Source organism: Colossoma macropomum, unplaced genomic scaffold (genome assembly GCF_904425465.1).
Source record: "Colossoma macropomum unplaced genomic scaffold, Colossoma_macropomum, whole genome shotgun sequence".
Taxonomy (NCBI): domain Eukaryota; kingdom Metazoa; phylum Chordata; class Actinopteri; order Characiformes; family Serrasalmidae; genus Colossoma; species Colossoma macropomum.
In genome coordinates, this window is record NW_023494800.1 from 34,372,715 (window position 1) to 34,388,544 (window position 15,830).

Sequence of the window (15,830 nt, forward strand, 5' to 3'; positions counted from 1 at the left end):
TTACTTACTATACAAAACCACCAGTGAACCTACACAGGTCTTCGGAGTTCTTATATGGAATGTTGATGATGGCAAAATAGTGGAAAAAAATTTTGCCTTATCACATCCTGCATGTAGCTCTTCACTATTAATAGCTTTTATGTTACAAAATTGATGTCAGTTATCATAAATCAATGTCTCAGACATTAGCATATAGCTGGATCAAGATTTTAGAGCAGGGGAATTTCTGAAGTGCGCAGTGCATGAAGCCCACAGAAGTGGGCGTTTTAGAAAATGAAAATTGCTGCTACCCAGCAGATAAGATGTTCTTTCTGTCTGTCTGTTCTATAGAAACTCACCTCCATAAAGATCCAGAACGATAAGATGAGAACAGGGAATCTTCCTGCCAACATGAAGAAGAATCGTGTGCTGCAGATCATTCCATGTGAGTGTTTGTGGAGCGTAATCAGTCTGTGAGGCTCTTTCCGCTGTTTTTCCTTCTCCTGTTAAGTTGCCATTTTGGGGATTTGAGATTTTGCTCAGACAGAGATGATAAATTTGGACTTGCACACTCGCTCTCATCCTCCCTGTCTCCCTCTCTCTCTCTTTCAGATGAGTTTAACAGAGTCATAATCCCTGTTAAACGTGGTGAGGAGAACACTGACTACGTCAACGCCTCCTTCATCGATGTAAGTCTGAACCTGCTCCTCTTTTTGTACTAAGGCCCAATCCCATTTCTTCTTTTTACCCCTCCCCTTTGTTTTTGAGTGTCACCATAACCCCTTGGAACTAAGTTACAAGGGGTAGTGGTTGAAATCTTGCCTTACAAAATGGGACAACCCTCAGATTAATAAAAAATAAATAAATAAATAATAACATTCAATAACAGGCTACTAGCGCTGCTCTGTAGGCGACCCAGCCCGTCTTCAGTGCATCTTCTTGTTTGAATTTTCCCGTTCCACCTTTAATGGGATAGCAGTTACATTCTGGCGCTTCAGGTGTCAGAACTGCTGGACTATTTAAGGTGGAACGGGAAAGTTAGCTAGCTAGCTACCGAGACGTAAGCATGCTGTTAGTGATTCTTTATGCTTGTTATGAGGAAAACAACCAAAATACATTAAAACAACATTAAACTAAAATAATACAGTGGTTACTATAATTTTTTAATGGAGAAAATTCTCACATTTGTGGGTTTCTTTGGTCTCTTGTTCTCCATCTTGCCAGTTTTTCTTTTTTTCTCATAACTCTCTGTTTGGAGTCTCTGAAAAACCTCCGTTTGGAGGGTCATGTAGCCCCAACACTTCACCCCTCCCCCATCTCAACAAGAATCGGGACACCCTACCCCTAGACGAGAACACGCAAAACAGAGGGCTGAGGGCTCAGTGGTAGGGGCGAGGGGTGAAATGGGATTGGGCCTTACAGGTTTAAGTCCTTTAGTGTTTGGTATTATGTGATTACGTGTTCTGTAACAAAGTTGAGAAACTCATTACAGTTTAAATTCTGATACTCACTTGAGAATTTCGATACTTGTCTAACATCTATAAGAACACCAAATCAATTTCCCATGATTGATTTAAAAAAAATGTTTTATGTAGAGCATTTTATAAAATCAGTTCAAAGTCAGAGCTGAGAACATTTCAGACTTTTAACTGACTATGATTTTAGACTAAAATCTTTTTGCTTTGAGTGACCCTAAACCGTAACATTCCATTTAGTCACTACCAAAACTTTACCAAATGTTTCTGTAGTGACAATTTCAGCTCATACTGAGCAGAACTCAAAAACGCAGCCAGTACATGACCAGCAAACACAGCTTTGAACAGCTGTGCACACATAAAATCATATTTTTCATTAAAACACAAAAATGTTTACTTAACTTCTGAATCTGTGTTTCGCTAGTTACAGTCCTTAAGGTTTCAGACTGATTTTCAGACTTTGGGACACATTTACTTCAAAACAATGGGATCTAAATGCTCACCATGTGGCCATGAGGGACAGGGATGCAGCCTCACTTCCTGCTTTAAAATGTAAGGGCGTGGCTAAAATAAGGCTCCGCCTACAGGCTAAAACTCTGTTTTGGTTGTGACACGAAAACATGCGACAGGATTTTAGAATAAAGTGTTTCCATTTAAAAAAATGTAACTCATGATAAAAATCTAAATCTTTTAACTTTAAAAAAAATCAAAAAGATCTTAGAATTACAAAAAATACAAAATTAAGTATTATTTTCACACGTGTAAATTTAGGGTCGAGTAAAATAGAATAGTCTTAAAAAGTACTGTATAAATTATGATTTTGTATATATTTAGCTTATTATTATCTGTTATTTTCTTGGTTTTATATGGATCATAACATGCTTGTAGATATCTAAGCTCTGAGTACTTCACTGTTTTTACATCATTGTTTTTAAAGCTAATTTGCTAGAATGGTCCATATTGATTATCCTTGTCCGTCACTGCCTGTGTCAGCTGACTGACTCCGATTGTGAATGGGAGCATCACAGCACAAGCGCAGGAAGATCCATACACTTCACCTTTATAGCCTTAATGTTCATAAAGAAACAGTGAGATTTAATCATTTATTTATAAAGGTTTTATTTGCTGTTTTTGAACTGTTTGTAGTTTCTAGTTTTTTAGACAGCACCAGCCGTTCGTCATTTTTTTATTATTTATTTGTTTATTTATTATTATTCATATTCTTATTCTTATTTTATGGTTATTTTATTATTTTAGTCATTTTTAGTTTACTTTTTGATCTTTTATATTTTCTACTGTATTTTAATGTATTTTTATTATTAATGTTTCTTTTTTTTTATACGTACCTGTTTTTGAGTCTTTTTTTAACTAAATTTACTTTTATTATTTGATATGTTCTTAACGCCATCAATCCCTTATTCTGTATCAGCTCGGCAACATTGTAAATGAGGGTCACCCTCAGTGTTCTCCGGGATTATTAAAGGTTGATTGGTTGATTTTTAATAAATTGTAACTGGCAGTGACAGACTTTTTAAATAATGTTTAGTGTTATTGGCAGTTTTGAAGTACTGAAAATGACATTTCCAGTTGGTACTGGTTTAAATGGGAGTACATAGATCACTTTTTTCAGGAAGTAATAAGTAAATTCATCACTTTGACAGAATAAATTAGTGACTTTTACCGGGTTGCTTTTTTTTGAGTAACTACGCCAACACTGATCATTTCAGCATGATTAAATATTACATCAGCACTGTTATTGCCAAAAGTAAGTAACCTGATAAACGTAATTGTATTGAAGTAATGCGTTATTCATCTGGAACTGATAAGGCCAATCAATACATTATTTCTTTCTGTATAATGTATACAGTCACGCTTAAACATCTCGCGCTCCGCTAATGGACCACACATGGTGCGGCGGTGTTTTTTGGAGAGGTTTCACAGAGTGCGTTTTTCAGCTCTGAGGGCATTTAACGGGCCGTGCGGAGAGCGGCAGGACGAGATGATAAACACGTGTGCGATTGTTCTGTTTTCATTGATGGCTCTCTAGTTCTCCCCTGCAGCTGCAGCGCGCTCCATCGCTGCTGGGTTTGAGTGAATTTTGGCACGTTTGTTATCCCAGCAGGGCTGCAAACGCTCTGATTGCCGTTCGTGCAATAGGAACCAGACTCTGATCTCACTGGGGCTGTTCTTATGAACACACCTACAGGCTAAATAACCTCCTTCACTTCACTGCATCCTGTACCATCAATAATAAGCAGGACTGAGTATCCGGATTCACTACCAACCAGACGACTTCTGTAGAGGATTGTGAAATGACATTGAATGTCAAAAGTACCCAAGTATGTTATGGATTTCTTATGTTTTTCCCATTTTCCAAAATTCAAAAGCAGGCAGAGCTGCTGTAAGTGAAGTGAAGTTTAGAGAATTGTTTCCCGTTCCAGATGAAGACGAAGTTGCCAAGTGCTGTTATACGACCAGTAAATGGATCAAAATGTAAACTAGGACGTTATGTTGATGTTGATTGCTATTTTTAGAATATTTGCTTTGTACTTATTTCATTATAGGGTGACATAAGAGGAAGCCTGTGTTTGCTTTTGGCCTCCTAGCGCTGGTAGTATCGTGTGATTTTGGGGAATCCTAACTAGTGGGTGGAATTGGAAACAACTAAATTGGGACCCCAACCCCCCCCCCACCCCCACCCGACCAGGCCCCCAAAAATAATAAGCGTGGTGCAAACTGCATTCCTAAATCATCAGACACTTCTAGCTGTGTGGAGTTGTTCAGTATCTCTAGTAGACTTGATGTTGATTCTGATTTGATAAAAAGGTCTATTGATATCGTCACAGCTGGCAAGTCCAGCCAAGACTGTTTTGAATAATAGAAGTATTGTCTGTGTGAGAATGTCTAATCCAGACTGCTGCCACAAGGAAATATGTCATCCATATTCGTGTCGTGTTTTTTGTAATGGCAGTATTGTGATGCGCGCGCGTGTGTGTGTGTATGTAGGGCTACAGACAGAAGGACTCATACATGGCGAGCCAGGGGCCGCTGCAGCACACCATCGAGGACTTCTGGAGGATGATCTGGGAGTGGAGGAGCTGCTCCATCGTCATGCTGACGGAACTGGAGGAGAGAGGACAGGTGAGAGGAAAGTTAGAGGTCTATGTGGAACCAGGAGATACAGATCTTTGAGAATTAAGTGTGTTATTTCTTTTTCATGTTTGTTTTTTGGGTCTAAAAGTCTTCGGGTGTTGAGCGGCACTAATCACAGCTATTGTTTCGGCTCAGAGGCTCAGTCTTGCTACCAGCATCATTTTGGTAGGAGTTGAACTAGTGAACTAGTTATGCACCAAAATGAAATTTCTTGACCAAAAACAAAACAGAAACTCAGGACACACTTGTCCAAAAACTGAACACTTGTGACAAAAACTTGTCCAAGGCTTCTTTTATAAATAACTTGTCTCTTTTACTTATACTTTTGAATGAAAATGAAGCTGGCGATGCTTCAAAGATGATAAGATTGGGGAAGAGAACTGAGAGAACTAGAGGACTAATTTTGATTTTGAATAACTTGCTAAATAACATTAAAAGTTGTAAAAGGATGAAAATGTACTAGTACTTCAGTTTCCACAAGGCATCTATAGCTGGCAGCGCTTCCAGAGCACCTCCTCTATAATGAGGGGGAAAAAAACCTCTGCCCAACCACTTTGGCTTTGGAACTCCCATCTAGCAGTCTGAAGTTTCTCCAGCAGGGGGAGCGCTTAGCATGCGAGACCGTAAAGAATGCAGTTGCAGAGGACCGTGTTTGAGCGTTACACTGTTGATCCGCTGCAGCTCAAACAGTTTGAACACGTCTGTTCTGATCAGTGCAGGAGATTAAAGCGTGCAAGCAACTTTTTTAATCACTGTTTCTTATTTTCGTTATTATTCAGATTATTTGTTATTATATAGTAAGACTTCATCATAGACCTGTAGACCTATTTACTCATGTTTTGGCTACAACCAATCATCTGAAAACGAAATCGCCACTTTCGACCATTTTCAGTGCATGAAATTTCAGTGTGGACTGTAGCTGGACTCCTTTTAAGTTCCCTAAAGTTAGCTTTGAGTTGCTGTAGCTCATGAGGCTACGCAAATGGACCTAGTTAGCTAGCTGATCACCAAGTCACGGGTTGTTCTACAGTACTACGATGACACTATGATGACTGAGTCAAAGTCATTTTCTCTGCATTGTCCGAGCAACAATACACTATAAGCAGTGACTGCGGCATCCTTTGTCAAAGCTGAAACATTATTGGTCCTTGATTGGACACAGTGAGTGTGATTGTGGTTAATGGTTCAGTTTAGTCATGATAAATCCAAAAGTCTGGATAGGACAGGTGGGACAATTGGTGTCTCTCTTACCTACATGGTGCTGCCTTATTGCTTCATTCTGGTCAAGTTAAACCCTTATATATTCAGCATCTCTCTGTCTGTCTGTGTCTCTCTGTAGGAGAAGTGTGCTCAGTATTGGTCCAGTGATGGTGTGATGGTTTGTGGTGACATGTCCATTGAGCTGAAGAGGGAGGAGGAATGTGAGAGCTACACTGTGAGGGACCTGCTTGTCACCAACAACAGAGTGAGCACACGCACCACAGCGCTGCCCCGCAGGCACTTCCCCATAACGCTGTTAGCAGATTAACTCGGACACTGTTGGCCCTCTGTTTGTGAAATGATGTATTTTAAATAGAATTTTATGGCTCCTGTGAAAATGGGTTAAATACTATTTTGTGAAAGCTTGATTTAAAAAAAAGAAAAAAAAAAATATATAGTTGGGTAAAACTAGTTGGTCATAGGCTGAGACAAAATCACTTTGCCTGTCAGATGAGTTAGTGACAGTTGAAAATTATTGTGCTCTATATGAACTATTTGTATTTTCCTGTGTCTCTGTCTGTAGGAGAATAAAGCTCGGGCAGTTCGTCAGTTCCACTTCCACGGCTGGCCAGAGGTGGGCATCCCCACAGACGGCAAAGGAATGATCAACATCATCGCCGCTGTCCAGAAGCAGCAACAGCAGTCTGGAAACCACCCAATCACTGTGCACTGCAGGTGAGCCACGCCCACTTTGCCAATCAGAACTACCCAGTCACTGTGCACTGCCAGTGAGCCACGCCCACTCCACCAGTCAGAAGGCTGAGGCTGACGAAGACGTGAACAATGAAAAGGCTAAAAGCGTGAGATCCAGAACTGTTTTGTTTGTCTTCGGTATAATTCTGTACGTTTATCACTCTTTTCTCGTTGTGTTTGTGTCTGTCAGCGCCGGGGCGGGTCGTACAGGGACGTTCTGTGCTCTGAGCACAGTTCTGGAGCGAGTTAAAGCAGAGGGCATTCTGGACGTCTTTCAGACAGTGAAGAGCCTCCGACTGCAGAGACCCCACATGGTGCAGACACTGGTGAGCTCACATACACACTCACAGTAGTGCTGCACAATAAGTATTGTTATTATAATGTGACACGTTACACAAACACTACGTATTACCAGCCGTGTATGACTGCGAGATGCCTTTTAATAACACTAAACTCACGATGGCCAGTCAATAACGTGACCTGGTCAACAAGGCTGTGTTTATTGATAAGTTTATTAATGTATTCCCGAGCCCATGTGGTGATATCCATCACAGAAATATGCAGTGTCATCTGCGGGGTCGAAGTTCATGGGCATTAAATTGTGGTTTTCAGCCTTTCCATTACGCACAGAGATTTCTCTAGATTCCTGAATCTTTTGATGATGATATGCACTGAAGAGGGTAAAATAATTAAAATCCTAGCAGTCACACGTTGAGGAATGTTATTTTTAAACAGCTGGATTATTTGGTGATGCATTTCTTGGCAAAGTGGCGAGTCTTGACCTGTTCTTGTTCATAAAGGACTAGGCCGTTCCTGGATGTTCCTTATAAAGCATAATTGCGTCAAATGTTTATTTATTTATTTTTACTACTTTTTTTGGTGTTTCAGGCAAAACAAATTAAAAACAAATTAACTTGTTAAGGTAGAACAGAAGGACAAAAGTACTGGGACACCTACACATTACACCTACAGGAGCTTTTATGAATCCCATTCTAAATCCACAGGCATTAATATGGAGTTGGTGCTCCTTTGCAGCTGTAACAGCTTCCACTCTTCTGGGAAGCTTTTTACAAGATGTTGGAGAGAGTCTGTGGGAATTTGTGTCCGTTCATCCAGAAGAGTATTTGTGAGGTCAGACACTGATGTTGGACGAGAGGGCCTGGATCACAATCTCTGTTCTAGTTCATCCCAAAGGTGTTAAATGGGGTTGAGGTCAGGGCTCTGTGAGGGCCAGTCAGGTTCTTCCACACCAGACTCACCCAGTCAGGCCTTTATGGAGCTGCTTTGTGCACTGGGGCTCAGTCATGCTTGAACAGAAAAGGTTCTTCCCCAAACTTTTCCCACAAAGTTGGAAGTGTACAGTTGTCCAAAATGTCTTGTTCTGCTGAAGCATTAAGATTCCCCTTCACTGGAACTAAGGGTTCTTGACAAACAAACAGCCCCATATCATCATCCCTCCTCCACCAAACTTTACAGCTGGCACAGTGCAGTCAGGCAGGTAACGTTCTCCTGGCATTCGCCAAACCCAGACTCGGTCACTTGGTGACTTTTATGCTCTGTGCTCCTCAGCACTGTGTAACTTTACGTGGTCTGACACTTCGTGGCTGAGTTGCTGTGGTTCCCAAATGCTTCCACTTTTCAAGAATATCACTCACAGTTGATCGTGGAAAATCTAGGAGGGAAGGAATTTCACAAACTGACTTGTTGCAGTGGTTGCATCCTATTACAGCACCCCGCTCGAGTTCAGTGAGCTCTTTAGACCCATTCCTTCACAGATGTGTGTAAAGGCAGGCTGCATGGCTAGCTGCTTGATTTTGTACACCTGTGGCAGTGAAACTGAATGAAACACTTGAATTCAGTGATTGAGCGGTGTGTCTCAATACTTTTGTCCATACAGTGTATCTTGTCTTTGTACCGTACCGTAGATCACTGCTCTCTGTTTTTATTTGCATTTTACCCACTAGCCTAACTTCGTTGGACTTGGGTTTGTATTAACTGATGTATTCTGTATTACTCAGACGACTGATATATGCATTTCTTTGTCCTCCCCGTGCAGGAGCAGTATGAATTCTGCTACAAAGTGGTCCAGGAATACATCGATGCCTTTTCCGACTACGCCAACTTCAAGTAGAGAGTGAACAAGCAGGGACCCCTCGGAGCGAACTTGGTCTTTTCTCTCTTCAAATTCAATCAGAAACACACACGGCACAGCGGTGGAAAACGGTCTGGCCGTAATCATGGAAAAGGGAACAGAACCAACGGGACCGATGAGGCGAGAGAGGTGCCGTTTTTGTCGGACGAGGACAAAAAAAACAAAACACAAAAAATTCAGAGATGCCTTCTTGAGTATTTTGTAATATTAGTCTTGTTAATATGTTCCTTTCTGCCCCCACACAGTGTAAATACACTTCCCCCCCGTCTCTCTTTGTTTTTAGCAGCAGCTCAGGCTGCAGTTTTAGAGTGACTTTTTTCTGATATAGTTTACTGGTATATGAAAATATATATATATATATATATATATATATAATATATATATATATATATATATATAATATATATATATATATATATATGAGACTCTAAATAGGGTTTGAGTTGAACAGCTGGACATTTGGGGATTTTCCTTTGGGCGTGTAACGTTTTCTATTTCTACAGTTGAGTGACGGACGCTTATTCACGATCCTGTTCTGCTGTTGCTTGCTGCCGTCTTCTGGCACTTGAGCTTCATTTGCCGCTTTTGGCGTCTCGCGCAACAGCACAAGTGCATAAACAACACAGTAGATACGCAGGCAGCCCGTGTTTTGTTGCATTGTGCTTCGGATTTTGGGTCCACTGACCAGCTGTATGCTGGAGGGATGTTTAGTTCTGCCAGCATCTTCCCTGATACCTCCTTGAAACCACAGCACTTCAAGATGGTGGACTTCGTCCATGCTCCTCTTGGAGGTTTCGGAACCGAAGAACCAACCCAAGTGTGCACCTGTTGTATGTGTGAAGTGTTTGACTTAAGGAATTGTGTCCTCTGAAGCAGGCGTTTGACCCTACATTCGGCTAGCACAATTCGAGCTCTGGGGAAGTGGATAAACAAGTGGAATTGACTTTTTTGGCACCTTTTTGCAGCGGTGATGCTGCTTTAGTACCTGCCTGGACGCTCAGTGGTCAAGACTTTTAAGTTTAATCAGAAAACATACATCAGTGCAGGTTGCCTTTCCCTGCTCTGGACACTAACGAGCCAAGGAAGGTCATCCTGTTGCTCTTGCGATGCCCAGAAAGCTACAATCCTGCAAAGATCCATCGATTAATGCTAGAAAGCAACCCAACGGCGCTAGCCACCTGTTCCTGCCCATCGACAAGACGAGTCACTAGAGCCATTGAAGGCGAGGAAATATTTCAATCTGAAATGCTAAAATGGCTAATGGACGTTCTGATGTTGAAGTTCGTAGGACAGTCTGGTTAGCATTACGCAAATACGACAGATAATGCTAATTGGCTTCCATTAGTCATTAGCAGTTGCTTTTGGGGGACGTACCCCCTTTAACACTCCACTGAGCCAATTATTGAAAAGAGCCTTTTTTTCTACCCTGCTTGTTTCTTTGTTTACCTGTTTATCTGTTTACCTGTTTGTTTGCATCATCCCAGGCCTACGAGGCTATCGAGGAAGCCGTCGATGCTCTGATTACACCAAATGTGTTTGTTTTGCTGTTTAAAAAGTGAGAAGTGAAAGTCCACCGAGCTGATATCCCAAATGAAATGTCAGGCAATGCGTGTAATTGATTGTTGACCGATAGAATGCTTACACAGTAGTGCCCAATGACCGGACCAGTCTGATTACAGAAGCACTGTGGCTTAACCGCTGACCTCTTAATTCCAGTCTGACTAGCGGTCAGTGGATGTTGGATATTAGCGCTGTAGATGCTACACTATGCAGAGGTTGCATGTTACTGACGAATGAGACGGTGTTGGGACGTCACCATTGTCTTGGAGACAGATTTAGTCATTCCACATTGGCGGTCAATCTGAGATGTTTGTTAGGTTTTTGATATTTTGCTTTTTCCAAATACAGGGTGATCATTTTGAATCGGGGGTTGTATATAAAGGCAAAGTTGGTCAACATTTCTTTTTTATTTTTGTTTAGGGTTTTATTGATTTACTAACAATTGTCCATACTGTATGTTTATGAGAGCACTCGTTAATTTGTGTGGCTGGACATTGATTCCCCAAAACCACACTGGTTTCCCCACACCCCCTCTTTTATACGAAACACTGTGCCAATACATACCCTCACTAGCAAACCTCCCACCCCCTACTTGTAGCAGGCCCCACCCCTTCATATACTCAGGGGCGTGTCGGGCGTGGACCGCTCCACCGAGCAAGTGCCTCATCACTTTGCTTTATGCATCGCTCTGTTCTAGACTCGGCTTTCACTGTTCTTACAAATTTGCAGTGGCAAATAGTGAGACGTTCATTAAAGGGAGTCCACAATCCTGCTTTAAAGTGATATTTTGGCGACTAATTAGTCAGGGGAGACATGTTTGCTGTCTAAAGCTACGAGGCTAATGTAGCTGACAAAAATTCATAGCTCATACCTCACCTGTTAGCATAGTGCTAAGCTACAGATGCCAGCTTACTTCAGGGCAAGAGGGATGAATCTGGTCTTTCGCCGAACTGTCACATTAAAGATGACCATGTACGGTTTTGAGACGGTTTTCTGGCTAGCTTTGGTTTTTCTACCCGCTTAATCTTTGCCTAACCATTCTACACCATCCTCGCTCTCTTCGTACGCACACTGACCCAACGTCCTCCAACAAATACCACCATTCGGTGGCTTTAGAGCGCTCCAGAATAAGAACCAAAGCCCAGTGAACCATTAGAAATGGGGGAAGAACGTTTAAGGAACTGCAGACTTTGGCTTGGTTACCCAGACCATCGCCATCCAAAGCAGTAGAGAGCATCACTTTGAACAGCCATGTTTGTTTGTGGTGACCATAAAACAATGCTTGTGTTTTTTCAACCTGATCTCCATTGGCCACATCTTTGGCAGATGGTCAGTGAAGCAGTTGCCTGTGGACGTGTGAAGTCGTGCCATTTTGTAGTCGGTGGCCTGGATAAGGAAGTGAGGGTCTACTCAGTTTTTCTCTGTATGGAAAATGTGTCGTTTTCGGTTATAGTGATAAACCAGTGTTTCAGTGGGGAAACGTTTGTTTATACAAATATTGCTATACGCTTCATGCAGACTAACACTGCGCATTGGGACAGTCAAAGTAAGTCTGCTCTAAATGCAGCTGTTACACCAGCTACTCTAACCGCAGCTACTACTGCCAAATCAGCGTACCACTTTGGGCAAAGCTTGCTTGTTTTTGTGGGGTAATTTGGAGAGAGTGCCAGTCTTATGAGGTCAGTTCAGCACTCAGCTTGCATGTAGCATCTGTACACGGATGCAGGAAGCTGTTTTAAGTTGAGGTGCTGAAATTTTCTAAAGATTAAAGGTGCAGTATGTAAAATCTGAGGGGCTCTATTAGCAGAAATGAAGTATAGTAAACAAAACCATGTTTTTATTAGTGTATAATCTCCAGTAACTACGAGTCTTTGTGTTTTCGTTAGCTTAGAATGAGCCTTTCATGTCTACGTAAGATATGGTCCTCTTAAAACAAAAGCCACCATGTTGTGCCACCATGTTTTTACAGTAGCCCAGAAGGGACAAACCAGAAGCTGGCTCTACAGGGCGCCTTTCGGGTTCTTATATTGAAGTGGCTTTCGGTGCTGGCTAACCATTTCGTGTTTTGAGACTTTTGAGAACACAAATTTTGACAAATGGAGAATCATAATTATTATTTAGCACAAGAAAAAATGAGGGTGAATCCTCGTTATCAAAGAAAGGAAAACACAACAGAAATCAGGACAGGTGATGGCAGAAAACCTGACTGCCACCGTAGGTTCTACTACGTGCTTGGAAACGGAGCGGTGAGGGAGGGGGATTGAGTAGTTTGCAATCTGCAGTCTCACCACTAGATGCCGCTAAATCTTAGACACTGCACCTTTAAATACTAAATTAAGCAGCATTAAGCACTCTGAGCACTCCATGCATCCCTGCATTAGTATTTTAACTCCTTAGTTACCTCGTAATTCAGACGATCCAGTGTTTATTCAGAGTAAAAATGTACGTCAGACAAAGCATGAACATTTTTGTCACGGCAGGCCGCAACATTAGCCATACTGGAAAATGCCATTCATTTTTCCCATAGAGAAAAACGGCTTTAGACCTGGGCTTCCTTATTTGGGCATAACACTGATTACTTAGTGAAGCATGAATTCAGCTTCCTTTATAAGTGAGTTTCAAGTCAGAGTCTTTCACTAAGTACCTGATTATTGTCCGTGGTAATCGATGTTGCTGCGTTTAGGTTGAAAAATGCTGTTCCCTGGAGAACCGGGTCGAGCTCGTCTTCCTTTCTGAAAGTCGTGTTAGGCTCTGAAAGAGAGCTCAGCATGAGGTCTGCAGGAAAAGAGAGAAGTTACATAGACAATATCACTCTCTTATCTGTCCATCTGTCGCCATGTAAACCATCCTTTCCTGTCCTTTGCTTCTCCGATGGGAGCTGAGGAAGCGCCACACGAGTCTTTTCATTTTAAATCCTTTCCACACATCGTCCTTCACTCCCTCGTCCTTCGCGCTCTGAACATAACGCGCTCCTTCTGTACATAATGTTATTTATATTTCATTCCACATCTCCTCTGCCTTGCTTATCGTTTTATTTTTCCATTTTTTTTAATGACAATTGTATATGAAACTGTACTGGGACCATTTTGAAATGTATTAGTTTTTTTTTTCATATTTTTAATTCGGTATTATTATTGTCTTAAAATCCTATTTTTTAATTTGCATCTGTTTTGGTTTTTTTTCTAGTGTTTTGTTATTCAAAATTTGAATATATATGTATATATAATTATATATATTATAAGAATTATATATAATTATATAATGCCAAATGGCCTTTCTAAGCAAGAAACTGTTCAAACCTAATAAAAGTGCTTGAGATTTTATCAGCGTTTTGTCTCAGTCTGGATTTAATTTACTTAACTTGATATTTGTTCCTGATGAAATCTTGAAAGCAGTTGGCAGATTTTAGCATCTCGGAGCTCATTTTTTAGGCCCGGAGTAAAAGCCTGCTCAAATTAAACTTGTGGGTTTAATCTGCATGTAGAAACTTCCTTCACCCTCCAGCCCCTGCTCCTCCCAGCAGGTTCGTCCGTTCTTTGGCTGCCGTGGGGAAATCAGCCTGTCATTCAGTGTCCGGTCAGCGGGGAGAGGCTAATCCTTCCCTGCTTAAGATGCGTCAGGAGGAAAAGCCTCATCTGCTGATGCTGTAATGAGGCAGTGCTGATGAGTTTCAGCCTGTTGTTGTCAATAGTGTTCCCAGTTTAATAGCTGGAATCACAGCATCTTCAGCATGAAAATACCACACATACAAGGATGCTTTCTGTTTATCACCTCAAGTTAAAAAAAGGCAGAATCTCAAATGGCTCACTGCTCCCTATACAGTGCATATGTAGTGTATTTGAGTATGAATATAATATAAATATAAATGTTTTATTCGGCATATAGTTCAATAGAATTTCCTATTGACCTACTTAGTGCACCACATAGTAGGCAGTAGGAGCATCTGAGATTCCGATGAAGTCTTAAAAGCTTACCACACACATATTTCATATATGTATATTTCTGTGGACAGAAAAACCTTGTTGATGAGAGAGGTCAACTGAGAATGGCAAGACTGGTTCGAGCTGAAAGAAAGGCTGTGGTACCTCAGATGACCACTCTGTATAACTGTGGTGAGCAGAAAAGCATCTCAGAATGCGAAACACACCCAATGCCCAGGTGGATGGGCTACAACAGCGGAAGACCACGTTGGGTTCCACTTCTGTAAGTCAGGAACAGAAAGCTGAGGCTGCAGTGGGCACAGGCTCACCAAAACTGGACAGTTGAAGCCAGATCTGATGAATCTTGAGTTCTGCTGAGGAACACAAATGGTAGGGTCTGAATTTGAGGCCAACAGCATGAATCCATGTATCCAACCTGCCTTGTGTCAACAGTCCAGGCTGGTGGAGGTGGTGTAATGGGGTGGGGAATGTTTTCTTGGCCTTTCAATACCAATCAATCATCACTTGAAGGCCACAGCCTGTTTGAGTGTTGTTGCTGACCATGTTCTTCCCTTCATGGCCACAATTTACCATCTTCTAATGGCTACTTCCAGCATGATGATGCTCCATGTCAAAAAGCAGAAGGGTCTCAAAGTGGTTTCAAGAACATCACGAGTTCAGTGTTCTTCAGTGGTCTTCCCAGTCAGCGGATCTGAATCCAGTAGAACATCTTTAGGATGGGGTAGAACAGGGAGACATGAAAGTGTGTGTTAAAAATTGTGGCTATTTTTATATACAGTGCTGTGAAAAAATATTTGCCCCCACACAATTTCTTCTATTTGTGCTAATTTGTCACCTAAATGTTTCAGATCATCCAGCTAGCTTTAAGAAGATAAAGACAACGCGAGTAAACACATCTTCATACCTGGTCGTGCCACCCTGGGCAGTAACAACTGCAATCAAACGTTTGTGATAGCTTGCGACGAGTCTTTCACTGTGGAGGAATTTTGGCCCGCTCTTCTTCACAGAATTGTTTTAATTTGGCTGCATTGGTGGGTTTTCAATCATGAACTGCCCATTTAAGGTCTCGCCACAGCATCTCAGTGGGATTCAAGTCAGAACTCAGCCACTCCAAAACCTTAATTTTGTTTCGTTTGAGCCATTCAGAGGTGGATTGTTTGTGTGCTTCAGATCATTGTCCTGCTGCATAACCCAACCTAAGCTATAGGTCACAATCTGACAGGCAGACATTTATGGTTCCATTATTAATGATATGTCGTCCAGGTCCTGCAGAAACAAAGCAGCTCCAGGCCACCACACTACCACCACTATGTTTCACTGTTGGCGTGATGTTCTCATGGTGGAATGCAGTGTTAGCTTTATATCAGATGTAACGGAACCCATGTCTTCCAAAAAGTTTCACCTTTGACTCATCAGTCCACAGAATATATTCTCAACAGTCTAGATGTTTTTGTTTTTTCTTTAATAAGAGACGAGCCTTTGTGTTCTTTCTGGTCAGCAGTGGTTTGCACCTTGCAGCTCTCCCAAGGCTGCCATTTTTGTATATGTGTATGTGTATATATGTATATATGTGTATATATATATATATATATATATATGTGTGTGTGTGTATGTATA

The 15,830-nt window shown here is 41.4% G+C and overlaps 1 protein-coding gene across 6 annotated transcripts in view; it reads left to right on the forward strand.

Annotated features, from left to right (window-relative positions):
• ptpra (protein tyrosine phosphatase receptor type A) overlaps positions 1-9,052 on the forward strand; it is a 62,271-nt gene extending 53,219 nt beyond the window's left edge. For 5 of the 6 annotated variants that reach the window (XM_036587768.1, XM_036587766.1, XM_036587767.1 and 2 more), the window contains exons 17-23: positions 331-424; positions 592-668; positions 4,461-4,595; positions 5,947-6,072; positions 6,391-6,542; positions 6,751-6,886; positions 8,617-8,691. In XM_036587768.1, coding sequence (XP_036443661.1) covers positions 331-424; positions 592-668; positions 4,461-4,595; positions 5,947-6,072; positions 6,391-6,542; positions 6,751-6,886; positions 8,617-8,691 — 795 coding nt within the window. Of the gene's footprint in view, positions 1-330; positions 425-591; positions 669-4,460; positions 4,596-5,946; positions 6,073-6,390; positions 6,543-6,750; positions 6,887-8,616 lie in introns of all 6 variants that reach the window. The other variant, XM_036587769.1, reaches the window with a different exon arrangement.
• Positions 9,053-15,830: the final 6,778 nt, after the last annotated feature.